This window comes from Hemitrygon akajei, chromosome 4, assembly GCF_048418815.1.
Source record: "Hemitrygon akajei chromosome 4, sHemAka1.3, whole genome shotgun sequence".
NCBI lineage: Eukaryota > Metazoa > Chordata > Chondrichthyes > Myliobatiformes > Dasyatidae > Hemitrygon > Hemitrygon akajei.
Window position 1 is genome coordinate 75,736,602 of NC_133127.1, and position 23,876 is coordinate 75,760,477.

The window sequence follows — 23,876 nt, forward strand, 5'->3', positions numbered from 1 at the left end:
AATAAATCAGCCATGATGGAATGGCAAAGCACACTTGATTGGACTAATTCCGCTCCTGTGTCTTACGGTCAAATCAGTGTGCCACTGCCAACTCTCTCATTATGGAAGCTTATAAAGTAATTATAATAAAACAAAACTATGCAGTTAATTGTTAAACCACAGAAATTTCAACCACGAAGAAGAAAGTCTTTAAATTATGACTGCCATCAAAATATACCTACTGGTATCACAATCAATATCTAAATGCTTTCAGTAATAAATTGCTTTTCATGATCTCAGGATGTTCAATAAAATACTTCAAAATTCCATTTATTATTGTAAAGTAGGTAAATCATACATTATAACTAAATGTTTTCTTCGCAATCAGTGTTGGTAGTTTAAGTTTTGGATAAGTATTTTTCACTTAATCAAATTTAATCAATGAAGGTTGAGAATTGGTGAAAATGGAATCAAGGAGCTAAAAGTAAATATTTTATCTGTTTTATTTTATTTGGAGATACAGCGTGAAACAGGCTCTTCCGGCCCAACGAGCCTATTCACAGGGCAATTTACAATGACCGATTAATTGGTACACCTTTGGACTGCGGAGCAACCGGAGGAAACCCACGTGCTCACGAGGAAAACGTACAAATTCCTTATAGAATTGAACTTCGAACTCCGGCACACCAAGCTATAATGGCATCTCACAAATTGCTTCATTACCATGGTAAACTACTATACTGAACTGCTGCATTTTTAGTTTCAGCTTCTTTATTAGTACATAATGATATGGAAGGGGGAAGAGAACTATTAATTTTATGCAAAATTAACAGAAGACCAACAGGTTTTGTAATGTCCTTTGTCTTTAAAGTTAGTTTTTGGTCCACATTAAGATTGCTGTAATATTTACATAATTACTTTAAAGGAATAGGATTAACTAAATAGTGAAAACAAGAACTGACCAAGTTAACTGAAACAAATCAACAATTGTTATAACAAATTATATTTTCATTTAATCATGAAGGACACATTATATACTACAGGATAAGGTTCTACATGCAATTGTTTCTCCTACTTCAGCATGGCTGCTATTTCTCGGATACCAAGCTTATAACAAAATAAATTAGCTCCTCCGCAGAACTCAGATTCTGGTCCTCTTCAGCTTTTTATTGGAGTGGAGCATCCTTTCACTGTTTTCTTCAGGTGATGATAATTAGGCAAGATCTTCATCAGGAAATCAAGCTGCAGAGTTTGTGGCTATAAATAAAAAGGTTACACACTAATTAAACATTCACACTTGGGATAACAAAGCTGTAAGTTTCAGGATATAAAACAGCCAACAACCAAATTACATTTCAAAAGAAAAATAGTCCATTATACTGTTACAGGATACGATTAGTCATTTTTTTATGATGGTTCAGGTCAGGCAGCATCTCTGAACAAACCTGTTTTGAAAATCTCAACTCTCAGATATACAACTACACAGACAGACAAACCTAACCTCTTCTGCCTATACATGGTCCACTTCCCACCATTTTCTGTACATTCAAATGTCTATTTAAGAGATCTTAAACATCTCTATCTGCTTCCACCACCACCCATCACAGCACATGTCAGACACGGTCTGTGCAAAACAAAAACTTGCCCCTCTCACCTTAAAGGCATACCCTCTAGTATTAGACATTGCAATACTGTAAAAAAGATTCTGGTTGCCTACTCTACCCATGCCTCTTGGAATTTATGAAGTTGTAGCGGTGTGCTACACGCAGCACTGAAATAATGACACGGAGTCAATGATCTGCAGTTACAAAAAAATTTTATTCGAACTTCGCGGCCTCGCTTTAAAGCCTTCCTGATCCCGCCCTCCCCGGGCGCGGATGCTGTAAGGGGCACGTATTCACAGTCCTGTCCCACGCGCGGATGCTGTAGGGGGCACGTATTCACAGTCCTGTCCCGCGCGCGGATGCTGTAGGGGGCACGTATTCACAGTCCTGTCCCGCGCGCGGGCTTTTCCCCTTGCTGGTGAAGCAGACTTGGCGCCCTTTTGGGACTGGCCTTTATGCCGGCGCGTTGGCTATTTGTGAGCTGGTTCGAGTGTGCTAGGAAGTGGGTCGCCACATAACCCCCCCCCCCCCCCAGAACCGGCGATACACCCCCCAATGTCCACAGTCTGGGCCGGAGCCTGTTTGGGAAGTCGGCCTCTGCGCCACAGTGCTGGAAATTCGACCGGTTGCGCCACGTACACATGGGCCGGTTTGAGTCGGTCCACCGTGAAAACCTCCTCTCTCCCCCCAACGTCCAGCACGAGCGTGGACCTGTTGTTTCTGAGCACCGTGAACAGCCCCTCGTAGGGCCGTTGCAGCGGTGGCCGATGCCAGTCCTGTCGTACAAACACAAACTTACAGTTCTGCAGGTCTTTGGGTACGCAGGTCGGGTTCTGCCCATGCTGCGAAGTGGGTATGGGGGCCAGGTTGCCGAGCCTCTCGCACAGTCTGCCCAGCACTGCTGCGGGTTCTTCCTCATGCCTCCTTGGGGCTGGTATGAACTCCCCGGGGACGACCAGGGGTGCGCCGTACACCAACTCGGCCGACGAGGTGTGCAGATCGTCTTTGGGCGCCGTGTGGATGCCGAGCAGGACCTAGGGAAGCTCGTCCACCCAGTTAGCTCCTCGCAGGTGGGCCATGAGAGCCGACTTTAGGTGACAGTGGAAATGCTCCACCAGGCCGTTCGACTGTGGGTGGTAGGCAGTTGTGTGGTGCAGCTATGTCCCCAAAAGGCTGGCCATAGCTGACCACAGGCTGGAGGTGAACTGGACGCCTCTGTCGGAGGTAATGTGGGCCGGTACACCAAAGCGAGATACCCAGGTTGCAATCAGTGCTCGGGCGCAGGATTCGGAGGTGGTGTCGGTGAGCAGGACCGCCTCTGGCCATCTTGTGAACCAGTCCACGATAGTGAGGAGGTGCCGCGCTCCTCGCGACACTGGCAGGGGGCCCACGATATCCACATGAATGTGGTCGAAACGCCGGTGGGTGGGGTGGAACTGCTGCGGCAGGGCTTTGGTGTGCCGCTGCACCTTGGCTGTTTGGCAGTGCATGCATGTTTTGGCCCATTCACTGACTTGCTTGCGGAGTCCGTGCCAAACGAACCTGCTGGAGACCATCCGGATGGTTGTCCTGATGGAGGGGTGCGCTAAGTTATGAATGGAGTTGAAAACGCGCCGCCGCCAGGCTGCCGGGACAGGGTTGGCCGTTGGACGTCACAGAGTTGGGTCCTCTCACCTGGGCCTACGGGGAGGTCCTGGAGCTGCAAACCGGAGACTGCGGCTCTGTAACTAGGGATCTCCTCGTCTGCCTGCTGCACCTCCACCAGCGCCTCAAAGTCTACCCCTTGGGAAAGGGCATGAATGTTAGGGCGAGAGAGTGCGTCCGCCATGACATTGTCCTTACCTGAGACGTGCCGGACATCCGTCGTGTATTCAGAGATGTAGGAGAGATGTCGCTGCTGGCGGGACGACCAGGAATCGGACACCTTTGTGAACGCAAAGGTAAGCGGTTTGTGGTCCGTGAACGCGGTGAAGGGCTTACCTTCCAAGAAATACCTGAAATGCCGGATTGCCAAGTACAGCGCCAACAGTTCCCTGTCGAAAGCACTGTATTTGAGCTCGGGTGGTCGCAGGTGTTTGCTGAAAAACACCAGGGGTTGCCAGCAACCCTCGATGAGTTGCTCCAGTACCCCACCGACTGCCGTGTTAGATGCGTCCACTGTGAGGGCGGTAGGGACGTCAATTCTGGGGTGCACTAGCATCGCGGCGTTCGCCAAGGTATCCTTCATTTGAATGAAAGTGGCGGCGGACTCCTCGTCCCAGGTAATGTCCTTGCCCAGACCCGACATCAGGGCGAACAGGGGGCGCATGATTCGGGCAGCTGAAGGGAGGAAGCGGTGGTAGAAATTTACCATACCCACGAATTCCTGAAGGCCTTTGATTGTGGTGGGTCAGGGGAAATGGCGGACTGCATCTACCTTAGCGGGCAGAGGGCTTGCCCCGTCTGTAATGATCCTGTGGCCCAGGAAGTCGATGGTGTCGAGCCCGAACTGGCATTTGGCCGGGTTGATTGTCAGGCCGTATTCACTCAGTCGGGCATAGAGTTGACGAAGGTGGGACAGATGCTCCTGATGTCTGCTGCTGGCTATGAGGATGTCGTCCAAATAGATGAAAGCGAAGTCCAGGTTGCGTCCTACCACGTCCATTAACCGCTGAAACGTCTGTACGGCATTCTTCAGGCCGAACGGCATGCAGAGGAACTCGAAAAGGCCGAAAGGGGTGATGAGTGCCGTTTTGGGGACATCATCAGGATGCATCGGGATTTGATGGTATCCCCGGACGAGGTCTACCTTGGAGAAGATCCGTGCGTCGTGCAGGTTTGCTGTAAAGTCCTGAATGTGTGGCACAGGGTAGCGGTCCGGTGTTGTAGCCTCGTTCAGCCTGCGGTAGTCGCCGCACGGTCTCCAGCCCCCTGTTGCTTTGGGCACCATGTGCAGGGGGGAGGCCCATGGGCTGTTGGACCGCCGTATGATCCCCAATTCCTCCATCCTCTTGAATTCCTCCTTCGCCAGTCGGAGCTTGTCCGGGGGAAGCCTTCGAGCACGGGCGTGGAGGGGTGGTCCCTGTGTCGGGATGTGGTGCTGTACGCCGTGTCTGGGCATGGCTGCCGTGAACTGCAGTGCCAGAACCGATGGGAAATCCGCCAGGACTCTGGTGAAGTCGTTGTCGGACAGCGTGATGGAGCCGAGGTGTGGGGCTGGCAACTGGGCTTCACCCAGGGAGAATGTCTGAAAGGTCTCGGCGTGGACCAGTCTCTGCCTCGGCAGGTCGACCAGTAGGCTGTGAGACCGCAAAAAATCTGCGCCCAGGAGTGGTTGGGCTACGGCGGCCAGTGTGAAGTCCCACGTGAACTGGCTGGAGCCGAACTGCAGCCGCACCGTACGGGTGCCGTAGGTCCTTACTGTGCTGCCGTTCGCGGCCCTCAGGGTGGGACCCGGTTCTCTGTTGCGGGTGTCGTAACTTGTCAGAGGTAAGACGCTGATCTCGGCACCGGTGTCGACCAAAAAGCGGCGTCCCGACCGCTTGTCCCAGACATACAGGAGGCTATCCCGATGGCCAGCCGCCGTAGCCATCAGCAGCGGCTGGCCCTGGCGTTTCCCGGGAACTTGCAGGGCGGGCGACAGTGGCAGGCTTCTGCGCCCCACCGCTGGTGGTAGAAACACCATTGTTCATTGGTCTCCTCACCCCTCCCTCTGGGGCTAGTGGGCTCTGCTGCCAGGCCCGGTCTGGTCTGCTGCTGGGAGCGTGGCCTGGTGATCTGTGCGACGGACGCCCCACTCTCCTTCTTGGCTTTCCACAGCAAGTCCGCCCGGGCTGCCACCTTCCGGGGGTCGCTGAAATCCGCGTCGGACAGCAGCAGGCGTATGTCCTCGGGCAGCTGCTCCAGGAATGCCTGCTCAAACATGAGGCAGGGCTTGTGTCCTCAGGCCAGAGACAACATCTCATTCATCAAAGCCGATGGAGGTCTGTCTCCCAAACCATCCAGGTGCAGTAAGCGGGCAGCCCGCTTGCGCCGTGAGAGTCCGATAGTCCTTATGAGCAGGGCTTTGAATTCCGTGTATTTGCCGTCCACTGGGGGAGACTGTATGAACTCCTCAACCTGGGCCGCTGTGTCCTGGTCGAGGGAGCTTACCACGTAGTAGTAACGTGTGTCCTCCGAGGTTATCTGCCGAACGTGGAATTGGGCTTCTGCTTGCTGGAACCATAGGTGAGGTCGTAGCGTCCAGAAGCTTGGCAGTTTCAACGAAACCGCATGAACAGATGCGGCGTCAGTCATCTCCGGTCCAAAAATCGTTTGGGCCGTTGGGGTCACCAATTGTAGCGGTGTGCTACACCCTGCACTGAAATAACGACACGGAGTCAATGAACTGCAGTTACAAAAAGATCTTATTTGAACTTCGCAGCCTCGCTTTAAAGCCTTCCTGATCCCGCCCTCCCCGGGTGCGGATGCTGTAGAGGGCACGTATTCACAGTCCCATCCCGCGTGCGGATGCTGTAGGGGGCACGTATTCACAGTCCCATCCCGCGCGCGGATGCTGTAGGGGGCACGTATTCACAGTCCCGTCCCGCGCGTGGATGCTGTAGGGGGCACGTATTCACAGTCCTGTCACGTGCGCGGATGCTGTAGGGGGCACGTATTCACAGTCCCGTCCCGCGCGCGGATGCTGTAGGGGGCACGTATTCACAGTCCCGTCCCGCGCGCGGATGCTGTAGGGGGCACGTATTCACAGTCCTGTCCCACGCGCCGGCTTTTCCCCTTGCTGGTGAAGCAGACTTGGCGCCCTTTTGGGACTGGCCTTTATGCCGGCGCGCTGGCTATTTGTGAGCCGGTTCGAGTGCGCTAGGAAGTGGGTCGCCACAAAGTCTTCTATCTTCTACCAGGTCTCCTCTCAGTCTTTCTTGCTCCAGAGAAAACTACCCTTGTTTGTCCAAATTCTCCTTATGGCACATAACCCTACAATTCAGGCAGCATGGTAGCATAGCAGCTAGCATAATGTTTTAGTGCAACAGCGATCGGGGTCGGCAACTGTCCGTAAGCAGCTTGTACCTTTTCTCCATGACCATATGTGTTTCCTCCAAGTGCTCCAGGTTCCTCCCACATTCCAAAGATAAACAGGTTAGTAAGGATTTAGAAAGTAGAGGGCTCGCGCACTGCTGCAGCACCTCCTCAGACTGTACAGGTTGGTGACGCAAATGATGCATTTCACTGTACGTTTTGACGTACGTCTGCCTTTAAACCTTTGCTGCACTCTCGCCATAGCCTTTCTATAATGGCGTGGCCAGAACTGAATGTAATAGTCCTAACTCCAGAGTTTTATAAAACTTACAGACTACAAAACTTTTCAATAGATTGTTATTCTATAAGTATCTTCAAGGAAAAAGTATTTGAAATTTTATTAATTTACACTATTATTAACTTAATACAATTTGAAAGACATTTTGTTTCACATCAATACTACCAGATACCAGTGACTACAAAAATGCCATTCTCTACACTCAACTTGATCCTAAATTCCTTCTCAATACTTCAAGATCTTGATTTACCCCAGGGGTGTCAAACTCATTTTAGGTCACGGGCCGGATTGAGCAAAATGCAGCTTCATGCGGGCCGGATCAGTCGGACGCGTGCGAACGCAGCTTTCGTTCCCCCCGTTTTTTCAGCCTGCTCTCATGTGTCTCAGTCTCTGCTATAACTACAAAGTGTTTCACTTTACAAATTCCGTTTCTTATGAAGAAGACTGCCGAATAAACACTAAAAACCCTGAAAACCTGGTACCTGAATAAACTCAGCATTAGCCATATCATACGCCATAGGCGCTTCGATTACTGGGGCCAGCTTTAATAGTAATTAGATATTATCTCGCGGGCCAAAGATAATTCCACTGCGGGCCGGATTTGGCCCGCGGGCCTTGAGTTTGACATATGTGATTTACCCATTCTCAGACTCCTCCACATAGGTCCTTAGCCACATGACTCTTTTTCATTCACAAATCTCTCGAATTACTCCCTCTGAGGGCAACTCTTATTAGTATTAATTTATTCCTGTCTGTCTCCTACCTGTGGGCGTTCCGACTGTACTCTTCGCATACAATCTACTCCATAGATAACTGTGTTTTCTGGAATAACTTCACAGGAATTTACATGACAGCAGGCTCCAATAATACATCCACTGGTTAGGATCACATTTCTACCTATATATGCTGAGACAAAAGAAAAACATAAAGCTATAGGTATCTGAAACATAATAAGTAGCAGTTTAAGAAAATTCCAACAGAAAAATAACATCTTCAGAAAGAATATATACTGGCTGCAACATCTCAACTGTTACAATTACAGCATAAAGATTAATCAATCTAAAGTATTAATGTTACATCTATGCCAATCCAATTTCACAACCAAAAAAGAAACAAATACAAAAACAGCTAAAAACCATGAATTATGGATCACCAGTCTCATAATAGTATCAAAAAATGCACAGAAACATGTCAATGCATGCTTTGAAAGGGAGAATAAAGCTACACCTGTGCAAAATCCCGCAGCACCTGGTAACCCTGTGACCTCTGTCTCGGAGACCGACGTCACAGCATCCTTCAGGAGAGTTAACCCTTGACAAGGTGTACCTGGCAGGTTACTGAAAACCTGTGCTTACCTCTCACTGCTGTAGTCGGAGGTTCCTACCTGCTTCAGAAGGGCATCGATCATACCAGTTAGGGTGAGCTGCCTCAATGACTGTCAACTCAGATCCACTGTAATGAAGTACTCTGAAAGGTTGGTCAAGGCTAGGGAACTGGATCCACTGCAATTTTGCTTACCGTCACAACAGCTCTACAGTAGGCACAATCTCACTGGCTCTTCACTTGGCTTTGCAGCAGCTGAACAACACAATACTTTTATCAGGCTGCTGTTCATTGATTACAGCTGTGCTCAACACCATTGTACCTCAGTGCTGATCAACAAGCTTCAAAACTGGGCCTCTGTATGTTTGTCTGCAACTATATCCTTCACTTCCTCATTGGGAGACCACAATCAGTGCTAATTGGTAATAATACCTCATCCTTGCTGACAATCAACACAGGCACACCTCAGGGATGCATGCTCTACTCTCACTATACTCATGATCAAGATGGCAATGGTGAGGCACACAGCAGTGAGACAGATTGGCTAGTTGAGTGGTGTCACAACCTTTCATTCAACATCAGCCAGTCCAAGGGATTGATTCTGGTCTTTTGAAAGGGAAAGTTGGGAGAACTCACACCAGTCCTCAACGGTGGAAAGGGCGATCAACTTCAAGTTCGTGGATGTCAACATCTCAGAGGATCTATCCTGGGACTAACACACCGATGCAATCACAAAGAAAGCATGCCAGCACCTATAGTTCATTGGGGGTTTGAGGCAATTTACTATGTCACCAGAAAACCTCTACCAAAGTTCTATGAATGTACCATGGATTTTAGACATCCCTCTCATCTCCTTGTATCTTTTTCTGCTCCAGATTTTTGCAGTCTCCACAAGATAAATTCCTCATCTTTGGAAATTACTCTAGCATTAACATTCATCCTAAAATATAATCCAGCTGAGTCCTAACAGATTTAATTAAGATTTTCTTACTTTAGAAAGTTTATGCCACTGTGTAAAAAGCCACAAACTCAGCAATGGAACTTCCAATTTTCTTTTCTAGGATACAATTTAAGCTGGGGAATCTTTACACTACATTGATGATATCAACCATTTTCTCACCTTATTTTAAAAACACCTTGGAATGGCAGCCATCGGGACTTACAACTTTGACCACTAATTTTTCTAAAGTTTTTAAAAGTAATAACTTCAAATCAGTTCTTCATTTAGGACAAATCTTAAAGAACAAAAACTAATTGAGAAAATAGCTGGGATTCTCTTTGGCTGTTTGAAATGCTATGCCACTTAATTAGGCCAGGAGACTGTTGCCAAACAGTTCCTAACTAGCATCAGTCACATGCACTAGTGTGGACGTTAGACACTACACCACGTTTAGAGCAAACAGTTTTTAAATAACGTCAGTTGCATGTGCTTATGTTATGTTATCCATTTGGGCCAATGGACACCAGTTCAAAACAGCGATTTTTAATAATTTTGTTTTTTTATTTTGATTTTTAAAAAATTCAGACCCTTACCAAGATGCCTTTTAAAGATTTGACATTAGCCTAAAAAATTACCCTACTAGACCAAATTAAAAACCGTCCACCTAACACCACTCATTGTCAGCTGGCAGAGATAACTGGAGTGCCAAAATCTACAGATGCACGCTTCATACATACATCAGCTAAATAACTACAAGAAAATGGGCAGTACATGAGGGACAACAGAGAGGATCCCAAAAACAAAAGCCTGAAGGTAAGGAACCAAATGTTGAAAAGATGGATGAGGTGTGTGTGTGTGTGTGTCAGTGGACTACTATTTTATAAAAACAAGTCATATGAGGTAGCTAAGAAGCTGAGTTATGAAGATTTTAAAACAATTGATGGTTGGTTATTTCGATGGAAATGAACGCTCCACATTAAATTCAAGAAGCACACGATGAGGAAGATAGTGCTGACACTGTAAGTGCAGAAACTTGAGCTCTGAACTTGAGCTAGTGACTACACAGGATGCAAGGTTATTGTTTGTTGGATTACAACACTATTTCATTCAGGAATGCAATGAAGGCAGTCCATTACCTGCACTGATTTTGTTCATTTATGCAGTTAATCGAACACAGCAGCTTACAGTGGATGAATTCCTTCGTCAATAACAATTAGGATCTAATACACAGTTTTATAGTACTGTAGTGGCTCCAAAGGTAGTCATAGCCAAAGGGTGGTAGTGGGGACGAGCTCCCACTGCTAAACAAGCGCTCTCCATGGCATGCATCTCAAAAAGCCTCTGACAACTTCTAGCCTTCACGTGTGGCATAGTTCTTATGCCCGGTGGAGCTGTTCTCACTGACAGGAGAAGGGGCAAAGGCGGATCACTGGCGCCTTAAAACTCGTTGCTCCAGGCAGATGGGGCTCGTTAATCACGGATGGTAGCTCATCTAGGAGAGAGAAAACTCCCAATTTCAAACCTCCGCTGCCTTACGGCTATACCCACTCACGGGAAAGGCATTAGGAATAAACACTGAGGAAAAATCCAAAGTCGGAGTCCCAAAGGTAGCTGACTGCTGTACCCAGCACCTGCACGGCAACTCCTGCGATGCTGCTGGCACCAAACTGTATCGACTTTCGTCGTTCCTTTGGACCTGTCATCAGCGTGGAGAGGGGTGATCCCACTGCATGGGCAACAGACGGATCTCCATATCAACTCTGCCCTGGCTTGAGCCCTAGAGAGGCCACTCCCAGTGACTACCAGAGGCGCAGTACCCATGGTCGACCACGACCAACAGAGGCCACACACACAGCACTGTAATAGTGTTGTTAGTGTCCTAAATACATAACTTATTAGTCAAACAGTAGTTTGTCTATTTATACCTTTTTAACTATTTCCATGAAACGTCCACTAATTGGGGCAGCCACATAATTGGGCCAAAATGTACTGGTCCTGATGTGTTCTAATTAACCAAAATCCACTGTATTTGTTTTTTTTTATATAGAGTTTTAAGAAAAAAATTGCTTCTGTGCCTTAGACTACCTGCATTCATTTTAACTGTTCAACAAATATTTTTGTTGTCAGAGATAAGAGCATACACCTTTGGCACTTCTGCCTTTAAACATTACAGGTGTGTATATTTGTGTGGTGTTCTAAAGGTCCGGCAGTAGATTAAATAGTTGCAAAATACCAGTCAATTCTGTCCATTTTGACAGCCAAGGCAACAAATTTTCATCAGCTTGGTTGGTCACACATTTCTCTGCAAAAATCCTACAACAACTGAAATAGCAGATAGTGAAACAAGTCATTGGTAAGACAGGAGAACAAGAACCACTCAATTTTATTTCAAAGCGTTTGATCAGAATTACATTTTCTTTCCCAAATGCAGCTTACCTTTAGATTCAATTACATTGTTATCTCCAATCTTCAGAGCTTCAAAATCTGATGTAGGTAATTAAAGAAAATTAACTGTACCATTTATTTTCTGATCACTTCCATTTTTCTCTTCTGAAGATATTGCATTATCCTCAGACCATCCTAAAGTATTACTCGTTACTGCAATTTCCCTCTCTCCAGCTCTTAGACGTGGATGTTACTTCTTTCAATGCTGAGATTAACTTAATTTGACACTTGTAATGTTCACATAGTGAATTTTTAGAGAGGACCAAGAATGCAAAATGACTTAAGTAAAATTGTAAATACCACGATAGCTACTTTTCTGTACAGTAATCACTATATGAATTCAAACTCATTTTAAATTAAGACAAATTAACCTTATCTCCATTACCCAACAATTATTTGTTCTATTGGTATTATTGCTGGAATTGGATTTGGAAACACCTACAAAGCACTTAGACAAAAAAAAAGCCATATCCTAGCACAAAGCAAATGGTGTTTACTGCCAACCAGTACTATAATACTCTTTCCTCACCTGATACCTCTCATGAAAGTTTTCTGCAGTGTCAACTTTAACAAAACAATGTTTAATAAAGTTCATAAAAACACAAAATGCTGGCAGAACTCAGCAGGCCAGACGGCATCTATGGGAGGAGGTAGTGACGACGTTTCGGGCCGAAATCCTTCATCAGGAGTGAAGTAACATGGGATGGTCGAGGGGGGGATAAGAAGTGGGGGGAGGGATGAAGTAGAGAGCTGAGAAGTGATAGGCTGAAGGGAAATGGGCTAGGGGGAAGGTGGAGAATTATGGGAACTGAGAAAGAAAGAAAGGTAGGGCTGGGGGGAGATTATAGTGAGGGGGGAAAAGAGAGAAAGAGAACCAGACTAAAATAATAGATAGGAATGGGTTGGGGGGGACAGGGGTATCAACGGAGGTCTGTGAGTTGAAAAATAAAGTTCACTGTGATTCTTGAATCTGTTATTTGCAGAAAATATAGACAAAGATCCAGCCATTAGATTAATGACTTTGTTTAGAGATAAATTCGAGCAAAAACATTTAGTGGCAGCTTGTTTGGTAGCGTTCATCTATAGTCATGCTGTCCACTATATAAGTTTTTGTTTGGTATTTGGACATAACCAATTGGAAAGGGATTTGTCTCAGTTACACATGGTCTGGAGTGTATCCTGTAATCATGATGTTGTTTACAACAGAGATTCAGGAGTCGTGGAATTGAAGACAAAACTAAAAAGAAATAACAAAACTACTGTGGATGGTTTTCATCTTAATGCTTTTGCCTGGGTTACAATAATCAAATAACTTTTAACTAACTCAGTTACAGTTCAGATGGATATCAAAATAATTCTTGATTGGAATGGTTTATAGCACTGGAAACAACATCATTTGTGGAAACTGAATTCTTACAACTCACCAAATCATAATAATCTGAAAGCAAAGCTTATTGATAATTATTTACAAGAAAGGATACGACAACCAACTTCAAATACATTGTTTGTTCCAATAGTCATAACCTTAGGTTCAATATCTTCCTTTTGAGGCACAAGATTTTCTGGATAGCTGGAAGACAGCAGCAATTTTTATTAACACCATAAAACAAGATCTTGTCTATTTCAAAAAGGAAAACTGCATTTTTTTGCTGTTGCACCTTTAGCATAGAAATTGCCCTTGGGTAATTTGTAAAGATTAAAGAAAGAAAAATCAGAGAAGACACTGAGGGATTTTGTATAGTGTTTGGAAGTGGTGTCTGAAAGTTACATTTAAACTCTGAGGTTTAAGAAAGTTTACAGATTCAAAAAGTGAAATGAAGAAGTTTGGGATTAATTTTGTGGTGTTGGCAATAGCAAAAGAGTTAACATTAAAATATTGATAAATATCACCCTTTGGATTTTGTTAGTGCTAGGCTAGTGGGTTTTCTAGACAATTGGATATTATCAATGTGCAAACACATTTATACTTCTTGTTTTTTTTTACATATCACACAGTAGTATAATAAATGTTCCAATGAACCAGTTGAGTTTAAAAGGAGCAGAAAATGTAAGGTACTTTGGACCTTGGCTTAAACTGCAAACTTAACCAAGTTACGGGTACACTGGTATTCTTGAGCTCACTCTTGGCTCCAACCACACACCCAGCCTGCAGTCCAGACCCTGGCCCCAACAGCACTTTGGACCTCCCAACTTTAGCCGCACACCCCACTAGGCATCCTGATCACGTTTCACACTTTAGAGTGAGCCAGATACTAAACTGTCAGGATTACTGAACAATCAGAGGGCAGGTCAACAGAGATTTAGAATTTTAAAATGTAAAGTAGGATTCAAGGTTGAAGAAAGAGGCAAAGGCACTGTTACTGAAAGGTAAAAACATTATAACACATAAAATTATTTTTTAAATTGTGAGTTGAAGGGACAATCCTGTTTATATCAAAAATGATTGTGTGTGTTGTGTTGTGTAAAGATAAAATTTGTTGGCTATGGCAACCCTGCATTCTGACAGAATTACAAGACAGCACCAAGCTGTTGAGTTTTCCAAATGCAGTTCATATTCTAAACATTGTTCCTCTACCCTGCTCATCCATCCACACACAAATATCAAAATAGTCATCTCCACAAACAACATCATGTATTCAATATTGTGAGTTATAGTTAAAGTTTTAAGTTAGTATCTATGTTGGAATTGGTGAGTACAACAAATAAATATAATGGGATTGGGCAAAGTTGTCTATCCTTTCTATCTATTGATGCATTCTTTAAGAGATATGACATTAACTGGTTTTGTGATTCACTTCCAGATCTACCTGTTATACATTTGGGTTATTGCCAGGTCATATCAATTTGAAAAGGTCTTATTCATCCAAATGCAAAGATAACACCTAGCTTTTCTTCTCTGGTGTAATCAGCCTTAAATATCACTTACTTCCCTTCCATGTTCACTGTCACCATTAAATGGAAGCAGCTTCACCAACATTCCAGGATCTTAAATCACTTCACTCTCCTTCCTAGAGCAATGGACCAACTTGCCATGAAAGTGATTTCCTCATGTAATGCTCACTGTAGGTTCTTCTAGCTCTTTCAACCACAAGCTATTCAACTGAATGGCATTGGTGTTAGTCATTACTGCTCATATGTCTCATCCTCAAGTAGTGTCCACTCCACTTCAGCCATGCTATGTGAGAGCCACTTAGAACATTATCTCCCAATTCCATGCCGATCTTTCCTGGGAATATCCCTCTCATAAACAGCTTGATGCAAAGTCATAAATCTAACATGTACACTTAGTGGCCACTCATTAGGTACACCGGATCATTAATGCAAATATCTAATCAGCCAATTATATGTCAGCAACTCAATGCATAAGAGCACACAGACATGGTCAAGAGGTTCAGATGTTATTCACACCAAACATCAGATTGGGGAAGAAATGTGATCCAAGTGACTTTGACCGTGGAATGACAGTTGGTGCCAGACGAGATGGTTTGAGTATCTCAGAAACTGCTGATTCCTGGGGTTTCTATGCACAACAGTCTCCAGAGTTTACAGGGAATGGTATGAGAAACAAAAAATATCTAGTGAGCAGAAGTCCTATGGATGACACCTTGTTAATGAGAGAGGTTAGAGGAAAATGACCAAATTGGTTCAAGTTGACAGGAAGGTGACAGTAACTCAAATAACCACACCTTACAACAGAGTTGTACAGAAGAGCATCGCTGAATGCACAACACATCAAACCTTGAAGTGGATGGGCTATAGCATCAGAAGACCACACTAGGTTCTACTCCTGTCAGCTAAGAACAGGAAGCTGAGGCTACAGTGGCGTGGGCTCACCAAAACTGGAAAGACGAAGATTTTAAAAAATAACATTCAATTTGAGGAATCTTGATATTCAGTGTACTTCAATGTCCTCCACAGTCATCAGATCTCAATCCAATAGAGCATCTTTCGGATGTGAAGGAACAGGAAATTCACAGCATAAAACTGCAGCAACAGCATGATGCTATCATGTCAAGATGGACTACAATCTCTGAGAAAGGTTTCCAGCATTTTGTTGAGTCTATGCCACGAAGAATTCAGGCTGTTCTGAGGGCAAAGAGGGGTCCTATCCAGTACTGGAAAGCTGTACCAAATAAAGTGCTCACTGAGTGAATGACTAATAAAGGTGAATTATCCTTCCTCATTCATTTCAACTCAAAGCAAATATCCCTCTTCAGTGTCTTCCCACTGTCTTCCAACTGCACTCACCATTTCATCCTTTTTAGTTACGGAATTACCAGTAATGGCTTCCCTTTCTCTGTGTGGAATTGCCACATCTTTTCTTATTCCCATTTGTTCAGTGTATTTCTAGTAATCATTTCTCTTTACATTTCTTTCTCTCAAGGTTTGATGTTTCAGGCTATATTCTATTTCCTAACTACACAGCGCTTCTTGGCAATGTTATCCCAAAATAAACACCAGTTTCCAATGAAATTCAGGTACTCAACTACATCTCACTACCAGCAAAACTTTTAAATTATCACAGTGCTCAACCATTATCCAAAACTGGATGGAGAAATTTCAACCAAAGTTCTGGGAAGACCAAAGTCATTCTTTTATGTCCCAGTCATAAAATACTATTTCTGCCTGATAGTATCCTTCTCCATAGCAGCTGTCTAATACTGAATCATATTATAGGTTATCAATATATCTGCTGAGAGGTTTAGTTTTAATACCCACCAAGTACCATTCATTCATCAGCACCACTTTGCTTGGGGTGTACATTCTCACCCAGTTAAGCAGTAACTTCCTTCAAAACTGTCATCCTTTTCAAATCCTTACATGTCTGATTTCCTTGTTTTTCCCAAAATAGGAGGAAGTATTTACAGAAGCAAAATAAATTTCTGTTATATGTCTGGAATCTTTATTTGTGAATACCCATTTAGCATTTGGTCTCACACATACCTGTTAATAATAAGTGCTTGTTCTTCAATCAAGTTCCCTTCTCCAATGACGATCGGTCCTGCTTCTGCGATAATACGAGCCTTAGGATGAACTACTGTCCTAGGACCTTAGAAAAGAAACTGCATTTTTACCCTCATGCTACACCTAATGGAGAAAGCAATAGTTTTATACTGTGAACCAGATTGATATTCTGACATACGTACACAAGTATAAGACCAAAGATTGTTCTATCAGTTTCAGAAGTTTAACCAGCATGGTAGATAAGAGAAAATCTGTGAATATGGAGTATTCGGGTTTTCAAACAAAAATCGTTAAAGATGTTACTGTATAAAGTTAATTATTGGTTCTGAGTACTGAAATTACTAAAAGATCATGTCTACTCTGATCTGGACCCAAGCTCAGTTTTCTCCCTTTTCCCAGTAACTCTTGGTGTCTTTACAGTCAAAAGAAAATCTATCATTCAACCTTCACGTTTTTCTGGGATTGAGAAATCCAAAGATTTATAACCCCCAGAAAAAATCTTCTCATCTCCTCTTAAAAGTGCAACCACCTAGTCTGAAACTATGTCATCAATCGCTGTTTCCCACAAGGGAAATCAATTAAGTGTCAGTTACATACAGAGTTTGAAAAGTCAGAATAATTAATTCAATGTCAAACTATGTACAAATGATAAAGAGAAAGAAAAATAACAAAGGAAAAAACAAAGAAAAAGTTATTTAATTCTCCAGTAATTAAAATCTGAAGGAAAAAGTCTAGCACTTATTAATTTTTGATGCCAAAAGTGATGCTCAGCAGTTTAAAAGAGAAAATCATACACATCAAGTATCAGGTGTTCACCTTCTGGGAATAGCAAGATATGTTTGACAGGAGCTTGTGTATTTATATATTTAATTGCACATATCCAGTTTTAAAAAATGCATTTTAAATTAAACCTAAATAATGAGTATCATCAGCCTGATTGTTAATGTAGAAGCAAAAAGACTGTTAAAGATAAATTAGATATTATGTAATTAGTGTTATTTCATTGTCCTTTGTGTCATTATGCTTGACACATTTGTGACGGATATGGCATAATGCTGGTTAAATCAAAATTTACCAGAACCAAGCATTAACTTATTCTAAAAATAAATAGCATTTTTTAAACATCACTTACCAATAGTTACATCTCCTTTGATTTCACTTTCCACACAGACAACAGCTCCAGCTGCAATTTTAACACTGCACAGAATGCATTGTATTAGTTAAGAGTACATTTACAATAAAATATAGTTTCCACATCACATAGTTAATTAGTGAATTACACTTATTGTGGAATTGCTCAAAGCTGCAGTCTATTAGGCTTCCTCTCCCAAACAGAAACTGTTTTCATCTAGGAGAGATATATTCTGGTACGATTTATTAGCTTACTAAGATAATAGAGAAATTATCTTGTAGAGATAATAGAGAAAGAAGTTCTCCACTCCTTATCGACATCCTGGTCTCCACTTTAAACAGCCAATTACTACAAACACATTGACAACACCAGAGGCTGTGTTTTCACAAAACTATGCATTATATATGTAGAAAACTATGTCTGAATGCAGAAAATAACTTAGCTTCATTTGGAAATGATAGTGATCTGTGGTGACAACACCGGGAGTGCAGTTTGAAGAATTACTGTATATGGCACAGCACCTTGTAATAATAACGTTTAAAATGTTTTGATGCTTTGAGGTGCAGAAAGCTAGGACTTGAAGATCTTTGTTCTTATCCATACAAAATGTAAAGGATAGAAAAGGATGAGAGTAGAAGGGCAAGAAATAAATGAGACATGGTCAAGGGCTTTATCCAAACTGGAAGAGGGGAGGTCACAAACATGAGAAAGTTTGTAGATGTTGGAAATAAAAAGCAATATACACAAAATGCTGGAGGAACTCAGCAGGTCAGGCAGCATCTAGAAATGAATAAACAGTCGACGTTTTGGGCCAAGATCCTTCTTCAGGACTGAGAAGAAAGGGGGAAGATGCCATAATAAAAAGGTGGGGAATTGGGAAAGAGATATGAAAGAACTAGATGATGATAGGTGACGCCAGGTGGGTGGGAAAAGTCAAGGGCTGGAGGAGAAAGAATCTGATAGGAGAGGAGAGTGGACCAAAGGAGAAAGGGAAGGAGGAAGGAACCCAGGGGGAAGTAAAAGGCAGATGTGAAGTAGTAAAAGGTCAGAGGAAAGTGGGGTGGGGGGGTGGAGGAATTTGTTTACTGGAAGAAGAAATCGATATTCATGCTATCAAGTTGGAGGGTACCCAGACAGAATATAAGGTGTTGCTCCCGCACCCTGAAGCCTCTTCTTGGCACAAGAGGAGGCCATGGACTAACACATCAGAACAGGAATGGGAATCAGAATTAAAACACTTGGCCACCAGGAAGTTGCAGGTGATGCAGAGGTACTCAACAAAGCAGACCACCAATTTACGACAGGTCTCACCAATGTAAAGGAGGCCATATCGGGAGCACTGGACACAATAGACGCCCTCGCAGGTGAAGTGTTGCCTCAGCTGGAAGAACTGTTTGGGGTCCTGAATGGAGGTGAGGGAGGAGGTGTAGCACTTATGCAACTTCAGGGATAAGTGGCTGGAATAAGGTTAGAGGTGAGGGACAAATGGACAAAGGTATCACAGAGAGAGCGATCCCTGTGGAAAGCGGAGAGCTGGGGGGAGGTAAAGATATGTTTAGTGGTAGGAACTCTGGAGATGGAACAAGTTGCGGAGGATAACATGTTGGTTGCAGAGGCTGATGGGGTGGTAGGTAAGGACAAGAGAGATTCCATCACTATTAAGGCAGCGGGAATATAGGGTAAGCACGGATGTACAGAAAATGGAGGAGATGCGGATGAGGGCAGCATCAATACTGAAGGGAGGAAAACTCCGCTCTTTAAAGAAGGGGGACACCTCTGATGTACTGCAACAGAAAGCCACGTCCTGGGATCAGATGCGGTAGAGGCGAATAATCTGAGAAAAGGGAATAGCATTTTTACAAGAGGTTGGGTGGGAAGAAATAACTGTGGGAATCAGTAGGTTTATGAAAGGTGTTGGTTTACAGTTTGTCTCCAGAGATGGAGGCAGAGAGATCGAGAAAGGGAAGGGAGGTGTCAGAGATGACCAAGTGAATTGAAGGCAAAGTTGGAGGCAAAGTTGTTAAAATTGACGAGCTCAGCATGGGTGCATGTAGCAGCCCCAATGCAGTTGTCAGTGCAGTGGAGGAAGAGTTGGGGAGTTTTGAACATGTACTGTTCTACATAGCCAACAAAGAGGCGGGCATAGCTGGGGCCCATGTGAGCGCCCATGGCTGCCCCCCAAGTTTGGAGAAAGTGGGGGGAACCGAGGTCACAGTGAATGAAGAATGAATCAATTCTACCTCTCTGGAGTTTGTATCGGGATAGGCCAATTTTACTTGACATCCCTTCCTTTCCTTGTTTTTCAATTTATATTCTTGTGTGCCAAGCCAAACTATAAAACGTCAGCTACACATTGTGGGGATAACTATCAGAGCCACTGATACACAGCACCAGAGATCTGGGTTCAATCTTGACCTTGGGTTTTGTAAGTAATTGCATGGCATAAACACAAGAGATTCTGTAGATACTGGAATTCATGAGAAACACACATAAACCATGGTGGAACTCAGCAAGCCAAGCAGCATCTATGGAGAGGAATAAGTAATCAACGTTTCAGGCTGAGACTATTCATCACGACTGGAAAGGAAGGGGGCAAAAGCTATAATAACAAGATGGGGTGAGAGGAAGGAGTACAAGCTATAAGGTGATAGGTGAAACCAGATGAGGGAGAAGGTGGGTGGGTGATGGGAAGGAAGTAAGAGGCTAGGAGGGGATAGGTGGAAGAGCTAAAGGGGTGAAAAAACAGAAATTTGACAGGAAAGGACAGTGGACCATGGAAGAAAGGGAAGGAGGGGAATCATAGGGAGGTGACAGGTAAGTGAGAAGTAAAGGGGTGAGACGGTAACCTGAATAGGAAATAGAAAACCAAAAGAATGAGCGAAGGGGCAAAACTACCAGATGTTGAAGAGATCGATCAGGTTGGAGGCTGTCCAGACAAAATATGAGGCGCTGCTCCTCCAATCTGAGTCTGACCTCATCACTGGCAGAATCAATAAGCATCAAAACCTGGGCCTCTGTACCCCTCTCTGCAACTGGATCTTTGACTTCCATGGACAGACATGTCAGAATGGAAATGGGAAGTCAAATCGAAATGGGTCGTCACCAGGAGATTTTAGCTTTTAAGGCAAACAGAATGAAGGTTCTTGACAAACCAAGCATCATGTCACACTAATGTAGAGGAGGCTGCACCAAGAGTACTGTACCCAATAGGCGACCCTGACAGGCACGCAAGTAATGTATCATCTCACCTGGAAGGACCATCCGGGGTCCTGAATGGCAGTGAGGGAAGCTGTGTTGGGGCACTTGTCACAGCTTCTTCATCTCTGCCATCTGATTTCTGAATGAATATTGAACCCATGAGCACTACCTCACTATTACTTTTATTTCTATTTTGCACTATCAAAGATGGTGATGAATCAGCATACAAGAGGGAGGGAGATTGAGTGGTCTAATAACAACAACCTCTCAATGTCAATAAGACCAAGGAACTGATTGTAGACTTCAGGAGAGGGAAACCGAGGTCCATGAACCAGTATTCATCAGAGGATCAGAAGTGGAGAGGGTCAGTAACTTTAAATTCCTGGGACTCATTATCTCAGAGTACCTGTCCTGGACCCATCATATAAATATAATTCCCAAAAGCACAAGTCTACAGAGATTCAGTGTGTCATCAAAATTGGTAGATTTCTATCGTCATATGGTTCAAAGTGTGCTGACTGGCTGCATTATGGCCTGATATGGAAAACCAAAGCATTTAAGTAGAAAATCCTACAAAGCATAGTGGATTCGGCCCAGTACACCATGAGTAAAGTTCTCCCAACTCGTGAGCACATCTATATGAAATGTCGATGTAGAAAAGCAGCATCCATCATCAAAGATCCTCACCACCCAGGCCGTGCTCTTTTCTCGCTGCTACCCTCAGCTAGAAGGTACAAGTACCTCAGGACTCCCACCACCAGGTTCAAGAACAGTTACTACCTCTCAACCATCAGGCTCTTGAATAAAAGGGGATAACTATACTCATCCTATTTCTGGTGTTCCCAAAACCAATGATCTCACTTTAAGGATTTGTATTTTAATGCTCGTTATTTATTGCTATTTATTTATATTTGCAATTGTACAGTTTGTTGTTCATTGATCCTGTTTACAGTTACTGTTCTATAGATTTGCTAAGTATGCTTGTAGGAAAAGAATCTCAGGGTTGTATGTGGTGACGTGTTTGTACTCTGATAATAAATTTTACTTTTACCTTTGAACACTACTTATTTAACTATTTAATATATATATACACTTACAGTAATTCAGTTTTGTTCTATTGTACTACTACCACAAAGTGAACAAATTTCATGACATATGCCGATGATATTAAACCTAATTCTGATTCAGTCCTCACTGAGGGGCCAGTAGTGGAAAAGGTGAGCAGCTTCAAGTTACTGGTTGTCAACATCTCAGAGGAAGTTACCCAACCTAACCATCCTTGTTGTTATAATACAGTACCTCTGCCTGACAGTTGTTGTTTAAAGAGATTGTGGGACAGACGGGAAAGGTCCTTAACAATGCTGAGGGCTTTGCAAATGCAACGCTTCTGGTACATGTCCTGGATTGGGGGGTGGGGGGAGAAACGCCAGTGATTCTCTCAGCAGTCCTCACAATCAGTTGCAGGGTCTTGCAGTCAGATGCCTTGTAATTCCCATATTAGACAGTGATACAGCTCAAGATACTCTCGAAGGTGCTCCAGAAGGATGTGGTTAGGATGGGGGTGTTGAGCCTCGCTCATTAGGGGTTCAAACTCATTAACAGTTTGAGGAGATTCGGTATGCCACCAGGACTCTATCACATTTGTACAAATGTACCTTGGAAAGCATTCTGACTGGTTGTATCCCCACTAATACGGAGGCTCCAATGTGCGGGATCGAAAAAGGCCGCAAAGAATTACAGTTAGCACGCTCCATCACGGGCACAACTTTCCCCACTATTGTGAATATCTTCAACATCATTCACCGTCCGGGATTTGCTCTCTTCTCATTTCTACCATTGTATCCTGAAGACTCCATACTCAACGTTTTAGGAACAGTTTCTCCCCTCCGCCAACCGATTTCTGAACGGTCCTCGCCATTCCTCTTTTACACTATTTATTTTATAACTTCGCATTATTTGTCATATACTGTATTGCTGTCATGAAACAAAATATTCATATCTGTAATAAAAAAAAACCTGATTCTTATTCTGACACCTCCTTGAACTCGACACAAAATTTACAAACCCCGTCCTGTATCAATATAAACCCACAGATTATGTAGAACCCGACCCTTTCTCCTATACAATTTTCGTTCAATCAACATGTTTCTTGCCAAATTTAAACCTGCGCTGCCGTTTTTATTTACCTTTTCTGTACCAACCTCCCCGACCCGGTCTCCATCTTACCACTCCTCACGGCCGGCACGCATGCGCGTCGCACCGCCTCCTGCACGGCAACGGCGCGTCGCGCATGCGCCTTGCAGGGCCCAATCTGGGAGCATCGGTTCGCCTTCTCTTCCCCGAGGTGTGACCATGCTGCGGGGTAACTCCGGCAATCTCTGCCCTCCTGTTGCAGGCTTCACACTCACAGAACAAACGGGTCAATGGCGGATTTTGTTTAATGCGTGAAGTTTACAGTTTGCGAAAATCAACTTATAGAAACATATGAAGCTGAACTACTTTGGGCGAAGGACAGTGGTGGATCCTGGAGTTCCAACAGAACATCCATTATTAATAGCGAATTAGACCTGACCAACTGCGGTGGCCAATCCAATCGTGTATAAATAGTCATATCACATGGTTCTTGAAAGGTATATGCACATTCAATATACATTTACGAAACAAAAGAAAGCACTCTTGACATGTTTCTCGTCACCCCCCCTCAGAATTTTGTATGTTTGAATAAGATCTTTTCCTTTTCATTTGAACACCAATGTTTCTTGACCAAACCACATTATTTCCTTATAAAGTAACCCTTGCATCCCAGGAATCAATCAAGTCTTCTCTGCAACATATTAAATATATCCTTCCCCCCACCCCATAAAGAAACCAAAACGCACAATATTTATTTTAACTCACAGATGCTGAAAATCTGAATCTAAATGATGGAAAAACTCAGCAACACACAAAAGGTTAGAGGAACTCAGCAGATCAAGCAGCATCCTGATGATTTTTTAA

The 23,876-nt window shown here is 43.7% G+C and overlaps 1 protein-coding gene across 1 annotated transcript; it reads right to left on the minus strand.

The window, feature by feature from the left end:
• Nucleotides 1–283: 283 nt before the first annotated feature.
• Nucleotides 284–23,150, minus strand: dctn6 (dynactin subunit 6). Its single transcript, XM_073042879.1, has 7 exons — nucleotides 23,066–23,150; nucleotides 17,682–17,746; nucleotides 16,529–16,634; nucleotides 13,066–13,154; nucleotides 11,576–11,623; nucleotides 7,640–7,782; nucleotides 284–1,236 (listed from the first exon to the last, which is right to left on the minus strand). Exons 1-7 carry the CDS (start codon nucleotides 23,098–23,100, stop codon nucleotides 1,138–1,140), a joined length of 585 nt encoding a protein of 194 aa, XP_072898980.1. The 5' UTR covers nucleotides 23,101–23,150; the 3' UTR covers nucleotides 284–1,137.
• Between the last annotated feature and the right edge of the window lie 726 nt (nucleotides 23,151–23,876).

What these genes read in the sequence shown, in the direction of transcription:
- dctn6 (XM_073042879.1), bottom strand. Translation starts at nt 23,100, where the DNA reads ATGGAGACCGGGTCGGGGAGGTTGGTACAGAAAAG. An exon ending in CAAAGGAGATGTAACTATTG is followed by an intron (nt 16,635 to 17,681) that starts GTAAGTGATGTT and finishes TTCTTTTCTAAG; the next exon opens with GTCCTAGGACAGTAGTTCAT. An exon ending in TACAGTCGGAACGCCCACAG is followed by an intron (nt 1,237 to 7,639) that starts GTAGGAGACAGA and finishes TTTTATTTATAG; the next exon opens with CCACAAACTCTGCAGCTTGA.